Source organism: Malaclemys terrapin, chromosome 1, assembly GCF_027887155.1.
Source record: "Malaclemys terrapin pileata isolate rMalTer1 chromosome 1, rMalTer1.hap1, whole genome shotgun sequence".
NCBI lineage: Eukaryota > Metazoa > Chordata > Testudines > Emydidae > Malaclemys > Malaclemys terrapin.
In genome coordinates, this window is record NC_071505.1 from 135702601 (window position 1) to 135722493 (window position 19893).

At 49.7% G+C, this 19893-nt stretch overlaps 1 protein-coding gene across 1 annotated transcript in view; it reads left to right on the forward strand.

Moving 5' to 3' along the window:
- Nucleotides 1-838: 838 nt before the first annotated feature.
- The window catches only part of LOC128831835 (alpha-2-macroglobulin-like protein 1), a 35743-nt gene continuing 16688 nt past the window's right edge, over nt 839-19893 (forward strand). The window contains exons 1-16 of the mRNA XM_054018671.1: nt 839-849; nt 7705-7888; nt 8992-9157; nt 10060-10112; nt 11477-11497; nt 12205-12364; nt 12848-12932; nt 14149-14269; nt 14491-14605; nt 15111-15220; nt 15993-16160; nt 16482-16770; nt 17475-17537; nt 17973-18118; nt 19044-19193; nt 19463-19615. Of these exons, the coding sequence (XP_053874646.1) occupies nt 839-849; nt 7705-7888; nt 8992-9157; nt 10060-10112; nt 11477-11497; nt 12205-12364; nt 12848-12932; nt 14149-14269; nt 14491-14605; nt 15111-15220; nt 15993-16160; nt 16482-16770; nt 17475-17537; nt 17973-18118; nt 19044-19193; nt 19463-19615 (1995 nt within the window). The remainder of the gene's footprint in view (nt 850-7704; nt 7889-8991; nt 9158-10059; nt 10113-11476; nt 11498-12204; nt 12365-12847; nt 12933-14148; nt 14270-14490; nt 14606-15110; nt 15221-15992; nt 16161-16481; nt 16771-17474; nt 17538-17972; nt 18119-19043; nt 19194-19462; nt 19616-19893) is intronic.

A 19893-nucleotide genomic window follows, 5' to 3' on the forward strand; every position in this document is an offset into this window, starting at 1 on the left:
TTTCTGCTCTTTTGTTTATCAGGGTGCATTTTCCCTCCTTTTCCACAGTTATCAGAGCCAGAGTTTCAGCTGTGCGAAGTGATATGCAGCTAGACAGGACTTCTGTCTATCTTGGTTTTATGACCAAATTAGGCAGCAGGGCAAAAATGTGCCAATTTCCTTTGTCATGTGGCAGTCTCCCCATCCTATTGTCAAAAGAAAAAAAATGTTCCCAGTGGCTAATTCACTCAAGCACTCAGTCGGTGGCTTGGGATAGTTTTGGGTTACATTTCAAAATTAAATGGCTGTTAGGCTAACATACAAGATTAGACTCAACTGCTGCCTAATGGGGAAGTTTGTGGATGCCGAGGTTGTGACCCTTAGGTATTCTAATCCCTGCACACTATAGAAGTTTTGTCTGATGCTTAGGAATTTATATAACAAGAGTATTTTGGAAGGCAAGTCAGACACATAAAGCAGAGATGGCCCCAAATCCTACTGCTGGGGCTGGAATTTCTAACATCCTACAATTTGGGAGTGGTTGGGCTGGGAATTTGGTCCTGGTCCAGTTCTATCACCAAATTTTCATGCTGAAGGATATCAAACAGTGTCGCCACCCTTTGGGGAAAAAATTAGGGGTGCTGTTATTGAGTGAAAAATTATGTAATAAGCTAATTTGCATACAGTGACATACATTGCATGTAATAATCTCCATTTAAAAACAATGTAGATTAAATACCGATGGAGGCAGCAAATTGGCAGCCTTGGTGAAGAAAGCTCTCTGTTTGGCTACAAGGCGAGCTTCTCATGCATACCACCCTGCCAGCACTCCTCAGTCACGACAGCAGGAGTTTGCCCCATGGGTAACAGGTAGGTCAGTCTCTCTGCTGAGTCAGACAATCAGTGCAGTGTGCTGCTGAGTTTGCAGTGTGGGAACTGGAACTGAGATCCGCCAAACTCATCTCATAAGGTGTCCATTAAGCATCCATTAGATGGGAACACCCTTCAGTTGTTGGGCTAGATTCAAACGGGTGCTTGAAAGACTCTGTAGGCCATTAGCGATGTCCGAGAACATTCAGGCCCAGATCCCCATAGGTATGTAGGTATCTATGGAATGGAAGTTAGACGTCTAAATACCTTTGAGGACTTGGGCCTCAGTCCCCAAATAGATGCCTCTATGGCGACCAGCCACTAGAGAAGAGTGTGACCCATTTTGCCAGTGGGTTAGATGCCTTGTTACACAGCAGGGGAAGGTTGGGGATCAGGGTTCTTGGGTTCTGTTCCTAGCTCTCAGAGTGGAGTGTGGAGTAGTGATGCTAGACAGGCTAGCAAAGCACATGTGGTGGATTTGGTTGCTTCTTTGGAAAAGGTAGCATGGCTGAGTTCTGCTGTATTAGAGCCCAGGATTCTATACCCAACTCTGCTAGGAGTTACTTTATCTGTTGAATGCCTATTTCTTGGGATAGAGATGGAGCCTTGTGCAATAATCAAGTTTGATGTGTGCAGAAGTATTAGAGGCACCGAGTAAACTAACTACAGGAGTAAAGGGAAACAAGACGACTTTTTATCAATACATTAGAAGCAAGAGGAAGACCAAAGACAGGGTAGGCCCACTGCTTAGTGAAGAGGGAGAAACAGTAACAGGAAACTTGGAAATGGCAGAGATGCTTAATGACTTCTTTGTTTCGGTCTTCACTGAAAAGTCTGAAGGAATGCCTAACATAGTGAATGCTAATGGGAAGGGGGTAGGTTTAGCAGATAAAATAAAAAAAGAACAAGTTAAAAATCACTTAGAAAAGTTAGATGCCTGCAAGTCACCAGGGCCTGATGAAATGCATCCTAGAATACTCAAGGAGCTAATAGAGGAGGTATCTGAGCCTCTAGCTATTATCTTTGGAAAATCATGGGAGACGGGAGAGATTCCAGAAGACTGGAAAAGGGCAAATATAGTGCCCATCTATAAAAAGGGAAATAAAAACAACCCAGGAAACTACAGACCAGTTAGTTTAACTTCTGTGCCAGGGAAGATAATGGAGCAAATCATTAAGGAAATCATCTGCAAACACTTGGAAGGTGGTAAGGTGATAGGGAACAGCCAGCATGGATTTGTAAAGAACAAATCATGTCAAACCAATCTGATAGCTTTCTTTGATAGGATAATGAGTCTTGTAGATAAGGGAGAAGCTGTGGATGTGGTATACCTAGACTTTAGTAAGGCGTTTGATACGGTCTCGCATGATATTCTTATCGATAAACTAGGCAAATACAATTTAGATGGGGCTACTCTAAGGCGGGTGCATAACTGGCTGGATAACCGTACTCAGAGAGTTGTTATTAATGGTTCCCAATCCTGCTGGAAAGGCATAACGAGTGGGGTTCCGCAGGGGTCTGTTTTGGGACCGGCTCTGTTCAATATCTTCATTAACGACTTAGATATTGGCATAGAAAGTACGCTTATTAAGTTTGCGGATGATACCAAACTGGGAGGGATTGCAACTGCTTTGGAGGACAGGGTCATAATTCAAAATGATCTGGACAAATTGGAGAAATGGTCTGAGTTAAACAGGATGAAGTTTAACAAAGACAAATGCAAAGTGCTCCACTTAGGAAGAAAAAATCAGTTTCACACATACAGAATTGGAAGAGACTGTCTAGGAAGGAGTATGGCAGAAAGGGATCAAGGGGTTATAGTGGACTACAAGCTAAATATGAGTCAACAGTGTGATGCTGTTGCAAAAAAAGCAAACATCGTACTGGGATGTATTAACAGGTGTGTTGTGAGAAAGACACGAGAAGTCATTCTTCCGCTCTACTCTGCTCTGGTTAGGCCTCAGCTGGAGTATTGTGTCCAGTTCTGGGCATCGCATTTCAAGAAAGATGTGGAGAAATTGGAAAGGGTCCAGAGAAGAGCAACAAGAATGATTAAAGGTCTTGAGAACATGTCCTATGAAGGAAGGCTGAAAGAATTGGGTTTGTTTAGTTTGGAAAAGAGAAGACTGAGAGGGGACATGATAGCAATTTTCAGATATCTAAAAGGGTGTCATAAGGAGGAGGGAGAAAACTTGTTCACCTTAGCCTCTAAGGATAGAACAAGAAGCAATGGGCTTAAACTGCAGCAAGGGAGGTCTAGGTTGGACATTAGGAAAAAGTTCCTAACTGTCAGGGTGGTTAAACACTGGAATAAATTGCCTAGGGAGGTTGTGGAATCTCCATCTCTGGAGATATTTAAGAGTAGGTTAGATAAATGTCTATCAGGGATGGTCTAGACAGTATTTGGTCCTGCCATGCGGGCAGGGGACTGGACTTGATGACCTCTCAAGGTCCCTTCCAGTCCTAGAATCTATGAATCTATGAGGTGAAACTTGAGCTCATGGACTCAGTGCACTGTGCCCTTAGACGAGAGGGTGATCTGTGAGGGAGGACTCTGCTCTGTCTTCCAGTCTCATCCCCCAGACTGGTGCAAAATTGGGAAACCGGGTAACTCCCTGTTCCGGGACTCAGGGAGCACCTATGACTTGGCTGCCCATTTTCTGCAACACCTGGTCTCCCATACAAAACCTGAGCAGTCCCTGAACCTTCTTGGCACATGAGAGCTGATGGGATCACAGGATTTGAGGGTGGTATGGTCAGAAGCATTCGCTATGAAATCCAGCCAAGTGTACATGCAAGAGGGGACTCATGATGATCCATCTCAAGGCAAAACAATGGGACAGAAGTTGCAAGCGGAACAGCGAGTGGGGTCAGCTTAGCAAACGTGAAATCTGCAGCTGCTCAACAGGGTGAAAAGCCAATTTGTCTGAATGACACTAATCGATGTGCGGGGGCATGGGAAGCAGAGGGGGGCAGTGACTATTGGACAGAGTCCAGGAAGGCTTGGATTGGCTGGGGAGCATCCTGTATGATACACCCCTGGATCTGAGGGACTATAAATACTGGAGCGAGTGAGAGACAGGTGATCCCTTGGACTCTTGTTCCGCTTGCCCGTCCCTGGGGAGAAACAGCAGAACACAGGAGGTCTGGAGTTCTCCGAGTGAGAGAACAAGCTTCATCACCAGCCTCCCTTCTCTCCTGACCTCCATCCTGAGACACTCCACCTCCCTGTGCTCCTCACGGGTCTCCCATGAAGATGTGGGCTCCCATTATCCTTAGCTGCGTGTTCTACACCATGGTGACAGTGGCACAACCGTAAGAGATGTTGAAATACTTGATCAGTAGAGGTAACATTGAGGGGGTCAATGGGACCAGGATGTCACAGGAGGGAGGCAGCAACCATGCCTGTCCGTTCTCTGAAGCCTTGGGGGTGGTTTGCAACATCCTACAAGCCCCATCTTATAGGACCAAATCCTACCAGCCTGAGAAAGTCCCACTAAAATATATCAGAGAAATGTGATGATCATCTGGGTATATGGAAAGTTGCTACACCAAGGAGGGAGGGGTTGGCAGCTTGAGTTGGGAGGACCTAGGAGTAAAGGGGATGGCATTGAACAAAGGAAGGGGGATGGAGGATTTGGGTCTGGGTGACCAGAAGATACTGCCCAACAGGAGGGCCTGTGAGACTGTGGAAGAATCTCCCCCAGGGAAGGGATGGGAGCTTCATTGCAAGTTGGGACATTGGGAACTAGGACTGGACAAAGCCCTGGAGAATAGACTGAACAATCCTGAGCTGGCTCCTGGGAGAATGGTCCAGATGTTAGAGATGGGTCCTAATCAGACCTGAGATTAGAATGACCCAGGGCTCTGGGACTGGTTTGGATTGGAAGTACACAACTGGTCCTTATCTCTATGAGGGCAGAGCCAAGGCCCCAGGTCTAAGTGTCCCCAGAACTTTGGCTGGTTTGGATCTAGATCCAGACCTGAACATTGCAGTCAGGCCCAGCAGGTCTGTCCCCAGCTCTGATTTCTAGGACTCCACCAGGGAGAGGGGCCCCACTGGGGATGGTTCCCTTGTCCCAGGTGCAGGTGATTTCTCTATGCCAGGAGAGCTGTGCAGGCCCCTCACCTGTGCTACTGTATTGTGCTCCAAAGGGATACAGCAGTAGCCCCTGTGTGACATGCGCTGGTGGCTCTCAGTCTTGCTCCAAGCAGGGGAGGTGTCTACATTGTAAACCCTGCAATACTGCTGGCACTGATTGGTGCCGTGGGTGGCAGTCCGACTGCATGGGGCCTGAATCAAGTCCTAGTGTCGGGGGGAGGGGTGGGGAGAATCAAGTCCTAGTGTCGGGGTGCTGCCTTTCCTGAGGGGTAAACACAGGACTTCAGCCTGTGGGTTTGTGCTTAACGCATAGGCTGGGAGTCTGGAGAGATCTGGCTCTACTGGCTTGGCCAGTGACTCTGTGTCCTTGGGTGGGTCACTTCTCCACCTTGGTTTCCCCGTCTGTCAGACGGAGTTAATGCTGCTGGAGGTAGGAGCAGGGTTCTGAGGAGGTATAGAGAATTATCTCAGGGGTGTGGCAGATGGAGCCTGCTCACATATGCAGGGTCTAACTGATCGGCATTTTTAAGGTCGGAAAAGAATTGTCCCCTGGGTCAGATTGGCAGGGACCTTGGGTTTTTCCTTTTTGTTTTTGTTTTGCTTTCCTCTGCAGCATGGATCGCCTGCTAGGATCACGTGGCTATATCTCATTGAATCAATTCCCTGTCATTGTGGGGGCCTTGGGCACAGATGCAACCTTGGTCCCTCCTCTCCTCTGCCTGTGGCACATAATAGTCTACCAAGGGCTGTAATATTTTAACCTAAACCAATGTATTGGGCTAATGCAGGGGTGGCTGGGTGGGGGTTAGTTGCCTGCGATATGCAGGTCAGACTAGATGATCTGATGGTCCCTCCTGGCCTAAAAATCCAGACAGATCCGCACAGAGGTTTCTGGGAACTTGGGGCAAAATCTGAAACTGAGCCACACACCCCTTCTAAAACATAAGCACTGAGGGGAGGCTCTGGGCAGGAGGGTTTGGAGAGCGAGCCCACCTAGCACCCTGCAGTGGCTGCTCCTGTCCTTCAGGGCAGGGTACAGCTCCCTGCTCTGGATGTAGCAATCTGGCACATGGGGTCGCAGAGCTGCTCAGCTCTGGCACAGGTGGGCCTCCATCATGGCGGAGGGATGGCTGGGCCAATCCTAAGTGGCGCTGCAATCTTGTGTGCCAGGCCACAAAGCCACTCACTCAAATTTGGCCCAGACCGGCCCCCATCATGACAGAAGAGTGGCCGGGCCAAACCTGAGTGGTGCTGCGACCCCTTTGCCCTGCCACCACCTCCAAGTGGCCCTGACTCTGTGACCCACTTCAAGGGGTTGTGAGGCTAAATCCATTAATGTCTATAAAGTGCTTTGAGTTCCTGTGATAGAAGATGGTATGAGACAGATGAAATCCCAAAATATTTGCTCAGAGAAAACTCCCATTGGTGTCAAAACTGCCAGTGACAGAGTAAGAAATTAGTACAGACCTTAGGGTTTGGCCTAAGGTTAAAAAATGGACTTAAAGGGGAAAGAGGATATATAGATATTCCATCTTCTTTTTTAAAAAGGGTGAGCTGCATTTCTAAGCCATACAGCATCTTCCCCACTTCTCCCCACCGTACCTGCAGGGCTTGGTCCTTCCATCTTTGCTAGGGATATGTTCCAACTTCACCACACGGTGGATTTTGATAACCCAGAGATCACAGAGTTATCTGCCACCTCCCCGATAACATACTGGTTTACCTCTGCAGCCATCACCATCCCATAGGAATTAGGAGATTATGGGCTGATCCCCCCAAAATGTTTGCCTAAATTTCTCTCTCCTTTGAGGTCAAAATAGTGTCTGGACTCTTTTTCCTCCTCCTCCCCACTAAATCATGCTGGGAGATCATCCTTCCACCAAGGATTCATTTCTTTTGTATTTTACACCTAGGTGTAGTTTGGCACATGGAAAATGTGACACATCACTTGATGGGGGGGATTTGTTCTTCACCTCTCCAACAGCCCCCGAGCCCACAGAGCTTCCTGCACTCACCCATGATTACATACACACCCCTGAGGGTGAGACTCCTCAGAGAATGGATGCAAACATAGGTGCCAACTCCGTGGGTGCTCCGGGACTGGAGCACCTATGGGAAAAAAAACTAGTGGGTGCTCAGCACCCATTGGCGGCCCCCCCCGATCAGTTCCTCCCCCTTTCCCCAGCGCCTCTCAGCTGCCAGCGAGCCCCGCTGATCAACACCTCCCCCTCCCTCCCAGCGCCTCCCACCCACCATGGATCAGCTGTTCATCAGCGTTCAGGAGGTGCTGGGGGGAGGAGTGAAGGGGGCACTCTTGGGGGAGGGGGTGGATCGGGGCAGGGCAGGGGCAGGAGGGGAAGAGGTGGGGTGGGATCTTGGGGGAAGGGGGGGGAGTGGGGGCAGGGCCTGGGGCAGAGTGGGGGTCTAGCACCTCCCGGCAACTTATAAAAATGGCACCTACAGATGCAGAGATCAGGGCAAGATCCTGTTTCCTTTCCATTGGCGGCTTGCTCCTCGTTGAATTTATTGAATTGATCACATTCCCCTCACGATTCTACATAATTTGTCAAATCCACTCCCTGATCCTATAGACATTGTTATATTCTCTCCCAGCCAATCTGATAGATGTTGTCACCCCCCATCCCTATAAAAGTTGTCACATGGATACTATAGCATTAGTCCCATTTGTTCCCATGAGGGTGAGCCTCCTAATATAAACTGAATTGTTCTTCTGTTCTTTGTGCTTCCTGCAGGAGATACCTGATCGTCATCCCAGCCGAACTGACCTTCCCATCGGCCCAGAGGGTGTGCTTGGACCTGAGAGGGGTGGACAAGCCCATTCGAGTGGCCTTGACTCTTGTGCATGCATCCAGGAGCCTTGTCCTCTTCCGAAGGGTCATCCGGAACAACAGGATCTTGGAATGCGCCAAGTTTTGGGTGAGCAGCTCTCCCGGGGACGAGCCAGGCTCCCATTGCTGACAGCTCCCAGGCTGTTGGTCACATCATAGGTTCTCTCACCAGAGAAAGAGAAAGGAAAAGATTCAGAGAATGAGAAAGTGAGACTGACGCGGGGGGGTGAGAAAGGAGGAGGAGGGAAAGTGAGGCAGAAAAAAGCCAGGAAGGATGGTAAATGGCAGCCTGCATAGTCTCTGCTCTCTTTCTGCATTTATCTGTGTGGCTTCATCGTAATGCTCCTGTTTGGTGAGGTGAAATGTGTCTGACATGCTGCCCTTAGTACCAGATACGTGACCTAGAAACAGCAGAATTCTCCTGGCATGCTGCCTATTAAGGAAGCTCTGGCCATCTTGGCTTTTCTCCACTGTGTCTCTTCATTTACCTCTCCAAATGTCTTGCCTTACGTTCTTGTCTCTCCTGGATTTCTTCCTCGATGGGCATTTATTGGCCTTAAAAGGTGCTGAATCGGCAGCCCTGGGGAGTGGTGTCCTCTGGTTATCCCTGAGTAGGCAATGCATGGTGCTTCCTACATATCATGTCCACCACCCATGTGCCTCTGTCCTAAACCATCTCTACGAGTGAGGGGGAATTTCAGCCCCCATGAGCCATTCAGTCACTGATCTCCACACAGAGATGGCCAGTGAGGGGGACCAGTTAGTGCTGATTTGTGGTGTCCTGCTAAGGATTGGAGTGAACCCTCCACAACTCATTACACTGGTGAGACCAGGCAGTGCACAGGCCATCATACAGGCTGCTCCTGCACTAGGGCAAACATCTCCCCACCCCCGCTAACATCTCTGCCATTCACACACCTGCCAGGGCTCCACAGCCCAAACCCAAGAGCAGAACAAAGGCACCATTCGCTGTTCCAGCAGACGGAGTCCTGGCCACTGAGAGAACGGATTGCATCAGTGGCAGGTGTCCTTCCCGGCAGGGAGGGAATTAGTTGGATGCAAGACACCAGGGAGCAGGGAGAAGATCGTCTGCTTTGATACCATTGGGACAGGGGAGAATGCGCTGCGCTCCTTTCCCATCCCCCGGTTCTCCCCAGCGAGCAAACGATGGCTCCCTCTCTCCGTGTGCAGGTCCCGTCTCCTGCTGGGGGCCGGGAGGAGGTTTGCACTGTCCAGCTGACCATCTCCAATGGCCGCTACTTCAATGTGAAGGAGGAGAAGAAGGTCCTGATCCGCAGGGGTGATAGCAGCACCTTCGTCCAAACGGACAAACCCGTTTACACACCAGGGCAGAAAGGTAAGAGCTGTGAGTGTATCACACCTGCAGCTCTCCGGGCTTGGTCAGGGCTGCCCCTGTTTGTCCCCACAGGCCTGAGGCAGCTGCTGTACATGTTGCCTGCTGGAAGAAGCAACGGTGGGAGCAGGTAGGCGGGAGGCCTAACTTGCTGGTCCTTCCTCGGTCTGTGCCTGAGCTGCTCCACCCTCTGCTGGGGGCTCTTGCCACGTAGCCTCAGCTGTGTGACCTGTCCCTGTGGTTGGCAGTGGGGGCTGGGGAATATTTGGGGTGCTCATGCATGTGATGGGAGCACATGGGTGGGAGGGAAGACAGACCACATGGAGGATGTACAGTGTGGGGAGACAGGCACACAAGGATGGATGATGTAGTGCAGGGCCTCAGGACTGCCAGGGGACACACTGGTGCTTGGGGGTGGGGGAACAAAGTCTGGAGATACATACAGTCAGCGATGGGGAACACTAGGGTCTAGGCAGGAATTAGCTGGGAGATGGGGACATGCAAGGGCCTAAGGATTGGGGAAAACCCACTCTTGTTCACCTCTCAAAAGGAGGAGCTTGAAGGCCTCCACCTGAGCTTAGCTCATAGCTGTTTATAGGCTTCACTGAGAAGAAAATATAACAGAGACAGACTGCGACCCATAAGCCACGCAAATTGTCAGAGGAAGTGGGACAAAAATGTTGGGTGTGGGGTACAATGGTAGAATTTCCTGGGTCTGGCAGAGCTGTGTGGGGGCCCAGCACTGGAATAGCAGGGGGGCTTCAGGGCAGGACTGAGGGGCATTGGCAGAGCTGTGTCGGGGGCCCAGCACTGGAATAGCAGGGGCTGCAGGGCAGGACTGAAGTCCATTTCTGAATGTGTTCCATCTTCATAACTTTTCTTTCAATATTCTTTTCTCCCTTCAGTGAAGTTTCGGATTTTGACTCTGAATGAGGAGTTTGTTCCCCTTAACAGCAAGGTAAGGCACATTCAAGAGGACAAAGGGAAGTTTCCTGACTCCACATCCCCCACCCTTCCTCCAGTCATCTCCACTCCCTGGCAATTCCAAGTCATGTCTGTCTCTTTCTTCATGAATATACACAAGGTCTAATAGGCCCTACCCCTCAAGGTAACAGTCGCTAAACTGTTATTAAAATTGGATGGGAGCTGGTGCCCGATTGCTAATGCTGAGGCTTAGGTCCAGTGCTGTCTGAATCACCACATGGCCACTCCCCAGCATGTGGCTCAGAAATGCCGATTCTCTATTGAATGTATCCCAGCTCCCTTTTCTGGCTGGTTGAGGGATAGTCCAGAGATCTGCACCACACTCCCCTACCAAAGAGGACATGCCAGCCTGTGTAAGCATCTGCAGACTTCAGCCATAATTACTATACAAATCCCATGCACAGCAAGCTGGGACTAGAACTCTTGTCCTGCAGCTCTGAAAAGCTCAGGATTCTACTACCTGAGCTCAAAGAGAGCTTCTTCTGCTAACAACTTTACTAATATTTATTTATATTATTGTCATGGGGCAGGACCCCATTGTGCTAGGTTCTGTACAAACATAGATCCGAAGAGGAGGAAATTTCCTCTTTTTGAGCCATCCACTAGAGGCTGCTATCACAGGCTCACTCATACATACAGATAGAGCCTGAATCTCCTGTGCCTTGCACATTGTGCAGTCCTTTGCATCCTTTGTAGTCCTTTCCACCTCAGACCACATTAATACTCATTTTGCACAGGTGTAAATGATGGTACAAGGCAGTGAGAAATCGGATCCAAAACCAGTAATTCGCACCTGCTCCTGGGTTTATAATCCTGTAACCACTTCCCCTCACTAGTGGCTGGAAGAGTAAATACCCACTATAACCCTTCCCTGTGAAGCCAGTGATTTTAGAGCCACGTGTTCTCTCCCATTACTGATGCTGTGTTGCCAACGCTCACGATTTTATTGTGAGTCTCGTGGTCTCTGAGTGCTTCTCTCAAAGCCTCCGCTGCTGGAATGATATTGTAAGAGAACATCAGCTTTCATTTGGTTTTAAAAAAGTAAGTTTCTAGCCCTTGTTGCAGAGAAAAGCTTGAAAATGTGAAGCAAGTGCACACCAAAGGCTCAGAAACCAGAAGACAAAGACAAAGAACCCAACATTTATTACTTTAAAATATCTCATGAATTTTAAAGTCGATCTCATGATTTTTTGGGAGAGGGCTGGACTAATTTTTTAACTTTTGGGGATGGGAATGCTGCTGCAGCATGTGTAACTAGCTAAGTGACAATGGTGTTTTTTACATATCTGTCTGCTGGGTCATTACATTTTCTAATCCTGCTATCTGCTTACTTTTCAGTACTCTGTGATAGAACTCCAGGTGGGTACCTCATAACACCTATGTGTTACATATAGATACTATGGTGATGGATGCTCCAGGATACATACATAGATAATTTGAGTATTGAGTTAAAGATATTTCCCTTTGGACAGGGTTGTGTGTGTGTTTTGTCCAGTCACTTTTCACAGCAGACATCCCAGAACCTCATGATCAATCTTTTATGAATGGGTAGGTTCTAGAGCTTCAAGCAACCTATGTTGATTCTTGAATTTCATTCTTAGATCAAGTGGGAGGTTCTAGAAGTCAGGGCCCTTAATAGTCTCCTTTTAAGCTATAAAATGGAACAGAATTCTGAAGCTTTGAAGACTTCAGCTTTAAAACTTCATATACTATAAGATCTAGGCTCTTTAAAATTAGCAGCAATAAGATAGAACTTTATTTTAGGCCTATTTAGGACTTAATGGGCAAAGAAACTAAAACCTTTATAACTTTGTGGGTTCTGGGATCTAGGCTCCTCTGAAATTTGGAACCTTTATCAATTTTTGGGTTATGAACTGTGGCTGAATAGACTTTAATGAGAAAAAAGAAGCTAGTAGACTTAAAGCTTTGCGTTTCACAACTCAGACCATTTTAGAACGTAATGAGCAAAAGCAACTAGAATTGTTAGAAAGTTCTGGACTCAGCCTTTTTAAATAAGCAAGTAGGCCAGTGCTAATGACGGCTGCCTTTTTTTTCTCTGAGAGCAGGACCCCAACAGTAACCGGATTGGTCAATGGCTCGATGTGCGTCCGAGGCAGGGCATTGTGGATCTATCCTTCCAGTTAGCTGATGAACCTTCCCTGGGGACTTACACCATCAACGTGGCCAGCACAAAAGCTTCCAGTACCTTTAGTGTCGAGGAGTATGGTATGATAAAATGTGGAGGGGAGAGATATGAGGAGAGGAAACTCCTATCGATTGATTGTATTTCTAATGTCCAAAAAAATGTGAAGGCAAAACATTTTCATCTGGGTAGTGGGATAGTGATCATATACCATCTGAGAGCCAAGATTAATCACATGCCAGTGGAGGAGTCACACCCAGTGAGGATCGCACCTGATGGGGTGATGCGGGAATCATAGTCAGGACAAGTTGAAATGTCACTTCACCAAGTTGCCTAGTTAATACTTGGGCTGGAATAGTATGACAGCAGTGCTGGAAATTCCTCCAACACCATTTCATTGAGGGATCCCAGCAGTGACCTATAGGACATACTCCTCCCCTTGTTCATTCACTCAATGCCTACACCCCCCTATACACCCACACACCTTGTTCTCTTGTGAAACCCATCCCTAAGCCTATGTCCTGCCAGCCTGTTCTTCACCCGGTCTCTCTGGCTTTTTCTTCTAGTGCTGCCAAAATTCGAGGTTTTCTTTGAGGGGCCAATTCACATTTACGCATTGGATAAAACCTTCCCGCTCCGTGTGTGCAGCAGGTGAGGAGGCTGCTTTGCAGGGAGGGAGCTGCTAATCAATGGTCACACACCCCTTCCCCAAGCCCCCCTTCCCCTGAGTCCATCAAAGGAAGGAAATGGGAAAGGAGAAGGGGCAAACATTGGGTGCCTCTTCAGATACCAAGAGATTCACTGGGTAGTGCAAGATCCAAGCCATTGTCTTTCCCTGTGGAAGATCTACAGGAGTCCAACTGGAGAGTGGCCCTCACTCAGAGTGGGGAGCCCTGGGCTAGGCTGGAGAGACTGTCCCCTGGGAAGATACACATGCCCACCTGGAAAGAGCTGGGGTAGGGTGAGGTACACATACCAGCCTAGAGAGACCCTTCTTGAGGTGAAGGAACACGCACCATCATGTTTGGGAAGAACACACCACTTCTCATTGCTTAAACTCTGCTGACTGTATTTGCTTCATAGGTGGAGCGGGGTGGGTTTCAGTGGACCCATAACTGTTAGCAATGGCTAAGGGGCGGGGGGAAGGAGGATGTGCAAACGCTCCACCGCTACTTGGATGGTGTAAACTCCACGGAGAGGGAGAAAATGTTCAAGAAGGCACTGAATGGGGAGAGCCAGTAGCAAAGGGGTAAATTTCAGGCTGGGCTATGAGGAAACATTCCTGTCACTGAGGTCTGGTCTATACTACCCGCCTGAATCGGCGGGTAGAAATCGACCTCTCGGGGATCGATTTATCGCGTCCCGTCGGGACGCGACAATCGATCCCCGAATCGGCGCTCTAACTCCACCAGCAGAGGTGGTAGTAAGCGCCACCGACAAAAAGCGGCAGAAGTCGATTTTGCCGCCGTCCTCACAACGGGGTAAGTCGGCTGCAATACGTCGAATTCAGCTACGCTATTCACGTAGCTGAATTTGCGTATCTTAAATCGACTCCCCGCTGTAGTGTAGATGTACCCTGAGTTGCTAGACTGTGACATCGTCCCCCCACCCCCAGAAATGTGGAAGCCCCAACTTGGGTTATTTGAAATCAAACTGAGAAAAGCCCTGAAGAAGCGACTGTAAAATGGGGATAATGGTACTGACCTCCCTCACAGTGGAGGTTTCATTTGTGAGTGTTTGAGACCCTCAGGAGGGAGGCAACCATAGAGGAGCACAGTGCTCATGCCACTGCACACTCTACAATATTTCTATCTTTCCTTAGTGTTTCTCTCCTGGTTTTCTTTCCCCTCTGCCCTGCTCCTCACAGGTACACCTATGGGAGAGCAGTGCAGGGCACCGTCCGGGTGACCCTGTGCCAGAAAGCTTGGAGGTACAGGCGGCCTCCAAGACACTTTGGCACAGATATCTGTGAAGAGTACAGTGGCCAGGTGAGCTGGTTAGCCCGATTGGAGACGGTAAGCGGGTAGGAAGGGAGCACTGTGGAGACAGAGGTGTCAGGGAGAGGGAGGGACAGGAGAGGGCAGCAGCACTGCCCATTTTTTAGCATGGGAAATAGTTGCACAAGGCTTGTGTGGCCCAGTAACTCCTTCCTGTCTCCACAGCCCCTCCACCCAGGCACAGCTAATGCATGCACCCTTTCCATTTCCAGACCACCAGCCGGGGCTGTTTCTCCACGTCTGTGAGCATGGCAGTCTTTAACCTCACCTCCTATGAGTATGACAGCAAGCTCAGTGCAGAGGCCTCTCTGGTGGAAGATGGCACAGGTGAACATAGATGCATGAAACATGTGGGAGCACATGGTACAGGGAAGGTACCGAGATGGAGGTATTTCCAGGCTGGTCACACCAATGGAGTGGGAGGGGATCAGGAGCTCTTCATCCCTCTTTTGGTCCAGTCCTTTCAGAGTGTTGCGTCAAGGCATCAGGAGAGCCAGAGAGCGTTCTGGGCTGTGTGTATCCTGCAGAGATCTCTGCTCTGAGGCAGTGTTGCTTCACAATGGGGTTGGGAGTGGCTGTGAATGTTGGCAGTGATTTTACAGAGGTGTGTTTGACAACTCTGGGGAAACACACCATGCCAACAGTCTCCATGTCTCTGAAGGGTACACATGCCAAGCAGGAACTGTTTAGCAGGCTCCCAGTGGGGGTTACAGGAATAATTAAATGAAATTGAACAAAGGCTGGATAACCAGGGGCCATTCTCTAGGTGGAGTCATTCCCTGGTGCCAGCTTCACTAGCTCACATTCCTCACTCTCTCTCCCTTTCACTTAGGAGTGCAAATCAATGCCTCCAGCCAATTCCTTATCTCCAGGACAGCGGTGACTGCCACATTTGAGAAGCTGGATGATTACTACATCCCTGGAGTCCCCTACAGAGGGAAGGTGATTCTCCCCCTCTCTTTCCTTCCCCTAGTTTGCAAGTGAATTTAGTGGCTGATAAATTGTGCTGAACCAACACCTGGTGGAGAGCTGACAAGATCTCTTTGGCCCCACTATGCATACAGCTTCCCTCCCTCTCCCCCCTGCCAATGGGCCTTAGCCTTGCTTTAGATGTACTCCCACTGGGCTGGCAGAGATGTTCATTCAGCATCAGCTCCAGAGGTACAGCTACCTGTGGGGGACATGTCCCCTCACACCAGGGTTTTCCTGTGCTGTTATTGCTCTCTGCACTCTTCAGGAGTTAGGCATTTTCATGCCACATCCACCCCCCTTCCCCAGTTTGCTTAGGTAGTTTCACCTCTGATGTCTGCTGAGAGTCAAACAAAGGGATTAATTAATGCCATTAGCAGATGCGATTGGACCCCTGTCCAATAGGAACTGGACTGACCCACACCAAGTCTTTTCACACAGGCCACCATATAGCTGAGGGTGGACAATTTTCAACCACTCTCAACTTGGCTGATACTGAATACTTGGCTTTAGAGGTGGGAAAGCTTAATATCCCTTTTGCCTGACGTGGCTCCAGACTGGAACCAGGGCCCTAGAGGTGAAAAGAGCCAGCTCCAATCCCCCTGAGCCAGCCAGTGCCCCTGCTCTGGGGCTAGATTGGAATCAGTGCTCTGGAGGTGCATTAGTCATGGGCCGGACGCTGATGGGTAGGACACTAAAGGAGATAAGTGATCTTAGTTTTTATGTCCCTCTGTGGTGCAACCAGATTAAACTACAGGATCATCGTGGGGATATTATGAAAAGCACAAAAGTTTACCTCATGCTAAGCTACATGGGGCGACGGTTTAACAAAACATACATCACAGATGGCACTGGGAGAGCTTCATTCAACATGGACACAACTGCCTGGAATAGCTCGTCGGTCTCTTTGGAGGTAAGTCCAGAAGATTCAACACTTGTGTTCATGAACGTGACGACTTGGAACTAAACAACCCAGCCAACACCCCTGAGTCTTGCCCTGCAGCCCCCCTGCTATTCCAGTCCTGGGCTCCCCACACAGCTCTGGCAGTGCAGAGTTATTAGGAATAGCCTTTCCCAAGGGAAGTGGTGGAAGCCCTATCTCTTGAGACGTTTGTAGCTGGTCATGAACAAAGCCCTAGAGCATAGACTGCCTTGGTGTGGGTTGGGGAGAAGGAGGAGATAAAATGTGACTGTACAGGTCTTCATCCCTAATTTCTATGTGACCTTATCCTAGGGAAGATTCAAACTGGAGGATCTGGTGCAGCAACCTGGGAAGATCAACGTTGATTATGTGAACACTTACCAGTACCTGCAGCCGTTCCATGTCACAACCAAGAGCTTCCTGAAGATACACCCACTGCCGGGAATGCTGCCCTGTGGGCTGCAGCAGAATGTCCAGGTTACATTTGTCCTCAGCCGGAAGGACCTGGGAGAAGGAGCCAGCCGCATGGATTTCGCCTACTACGTGAGTCACAGTGGAGGGATAATCATGTATGGGGAAGGGGAGAGCAGCCCACATTGGGGTGGGTTGCCGAGCTGAAGCCTATAGGGAAATGCTGTAGCTGCCACTTAATTTGGCACTGAGGGAAAGTGCCAGATAGACAGGCACTCAGAGACCTCTGGGTGCAGTATGTGGAGCAGCAGTTCAAACTTCTCCACAACATGACCCTCAGCTGGGCCCTGGGCACATCTCCATGGGTGAGAGAGGAGTTCAGTCTGTGTGGCTTATTCCATCCTTGGCCTCTGCTGAGGCTGCCGAGGGTAGGCCACTCAGCATCAATAAGCATGGTGGGTTTTTATGATGTGCACACTTCTCTCACTAGGAACTGGACTGAGAACCCCTCATTCCTTTCAGACAGGCTGCCAAACAGCCACCCAGTGGGAATGACTTCTGGTCACTATTCATCCAGGCTTGAATAGAGTCTGTTCTCTGGAGGTGAAAGACCCTATCTCCCACACCCTGATCCCCTGACGCACTCACTATCCATCCGTTGCCCCTGACCTGGGGTCGACTCATAACTGGTTCCCTTGGGGGGAAAGACTCCTCATCCCATTCCCTGATCTCCCTGAATCAGCCAGTATCCTAGCGGTGAAAAGACCCTTATCTTAGAGCCTCAGTTCCATCCAGGGTACAACCTGTGTGCTATACTTGGGTGCATGGGGTGGGGTTGATTGCATTCTGGGGATAACAACATGCAGGTTCATCCAGTTTTTCTCCTCCCTCAAGTCACTGGGAAAGCCGGGATTGTTGTTAGGGGCCAGAAGAACATACGGATTGGGAAACTGAGCAGTGAGTTCTGAAACCTGGTCCCAGGGCTGATCTAGAGGGTGGAGCCAGTTACTGAAGGGCTCCTGGGGGCCAATGGATGTTTCATAGGTTTCCCTTGAAATCTCCCTTGGTTCTGAGTGACCTGGTTCCATGGCAGAGCTGTAACACATGGGCAATAGGCGAGAGAGAGGCTTGTGGGAAGAAATCATAGCAGCTGGGACAAAGGAAACTGAGGATGGAATGATGGAGTGGGGAGGGAGCGAAGGGAGGAGAGACTGAAAAGGATTAAGGGAAGGATAGAGCAGAGAGGAGGACATGGAAAAGAGAGTGGAGGGATAGTGGGAGATGCCTCGATACCACAGTGATGGGTGCATTAGACATTCAGGGAGGCAGAGGGGATAGGAGGAGATCTTGGTGGAGTTGTGATGGAAACACTTTTTCTCTCTCTCTATCAAGCACTGAAAGGCTCCTTCTCCATCCCTCTGACCTTCACCTCCGACTTCACGCCCGCCCCTTCATTAGTGGTGTATGCCATCTTCCCCAGCAAGGGGGTGGCAGCCGACAGCATCCAGTTTGATGTTGCCATGTGCTTCAAAAACCAGGTGAGACTCGCAACTGACGGGGGAATCTGGGGGTGTTGGTGAGTGGGAAGAGCCGGGAGGGATTGATGCACCTTGGGCAATCCGGAGCCCCAGAATCTTCAGAGGGGAGAAAATGGGTGCAAGCATTGTGTGAAAGCGCAGGTCCCAGGGACACAGAGCTTCCCCCTAGTAGTGACCGGTCTGCAGGAGAGTATCCAGAGTGGTCAAGGCACCGGCTCCATCTAGTCTGGTCTCACTCCTTTTCCTATACCAGATCATACCATAAGTCTGCCTAATGCAGTACCCCACCTTCCACTGTGCTGGATCAGAGCAATGGACCATCAAGTCTGGTTTCTTTCATCCAGCCATGGCCACTACCTGCTGTCCCAGAGGAAAGCGAGGCACCAGGATGCATGTGGTCAGTTGTGCAGTGCTTTAGAGCCATTTACCTTGGGACTTATCACTGCATTCCCTGTCCTAGAGATCTCTTGCTGTCAGAGATGGCCTTTGGGGCCCCCAAAATCTGCGTCAAAGGGAGCCAGTGAATTCTGGGGGGAGTTGGCCTCTGTGGGACAGTTCGGAGTGTGAAGTGGGGATCAGCTACTGTCTCAGTGCACAGAGCAGTGCTCTGCTAGCTGTGCCTAGCCTTGGGACAGAGTTACAAGAGCAAAGGTCTGGGTGATCTCCACTGAAAAGACCTAGCCACCATGTCTTCCCAACCAGAACACTGGGTGGGACTGAAAGGAAAGACCCACTGGCCCCACTGCCAGCCAGGTCAGAGGCACAAAGAGTGAGTGAGCAGAGGAAAGAGCTGGAGAGGGTGTTTGCCATCTGTGAGTGGGGATGAGAAAAAAGAGGGGTGGAGATGGAGGGGTGGGAAGGCCCATAAAGGTAACGTCTCTTTTTCTCTTCCACTGTTGCTTGCTTTCCCCATGTGCTGATCAAGGTGAAGATGGGCTTCTCAGCTAAAGAAACTCTCCCAGGATCGACAGTCCAGCTCCAGCTTCAGGCGGCTTCCGGCTCGGTGTGTGCAGTCCGGGCAGTGGACAAGAGCGTGCTCCTCATGAGGCCAGAGAAAGAGCTGACCAATCAAACGGTGAGTGACTGTCTGTCCCTCAGAGTCATGGTCACCCAGGACCAGGGATGGATTGAGGAGACACAAAGGGGGAGTGACTTGTGAACCAGCAGGTCTGCTGGGGAAGGGGCTGGAGGTGAAAGCTGGGGCTCTGGGGTGAAGGGTGAAGGGGGGGGGGGATTCTGTGCTAGGGAGGGGCAAGTGTGGGACATTTGTCTCTGGGATGGTGTGAGGGTGATAGATACCTGCTCCTCTCTGCCTGATTCTTTCCGTTCTGTTGGTTTCCCTAGGTCTATGAGTTATTCCCTTTCATACACCGCCATGGGTACCCCCACCAAGTTGAGGAATACCCAGATCTATGTGTGCGACTTCCACCTTTATTACCACTGGTGTCACGGAGGCCTTGGTATCCCTATCAGCTGGATGTCTTTAACCTCTTCAGGGTAATTATCTCTGATCCTTTCCTGGAATTTGCATGGAAATGACACCCGGGAAAACACATGCGAATGGGAAAGTGCCCTCCCCCAACAGCTTTACTCTCTGCAGTCTATTCCCCCATTCTTAGCTTTAGCGTCCCAAGTGGTGTGTGGCTTCCACCTCATCCCTTGGGGAGACTGTGCCGCAGCGCCTAGAGTTCATCATTACAGGACACTCCCGATTTCTAGATCATTTTCCTCCAGGGATAAGTGTTACCCCTCTTTACTCTTTCCCAACTAATAGC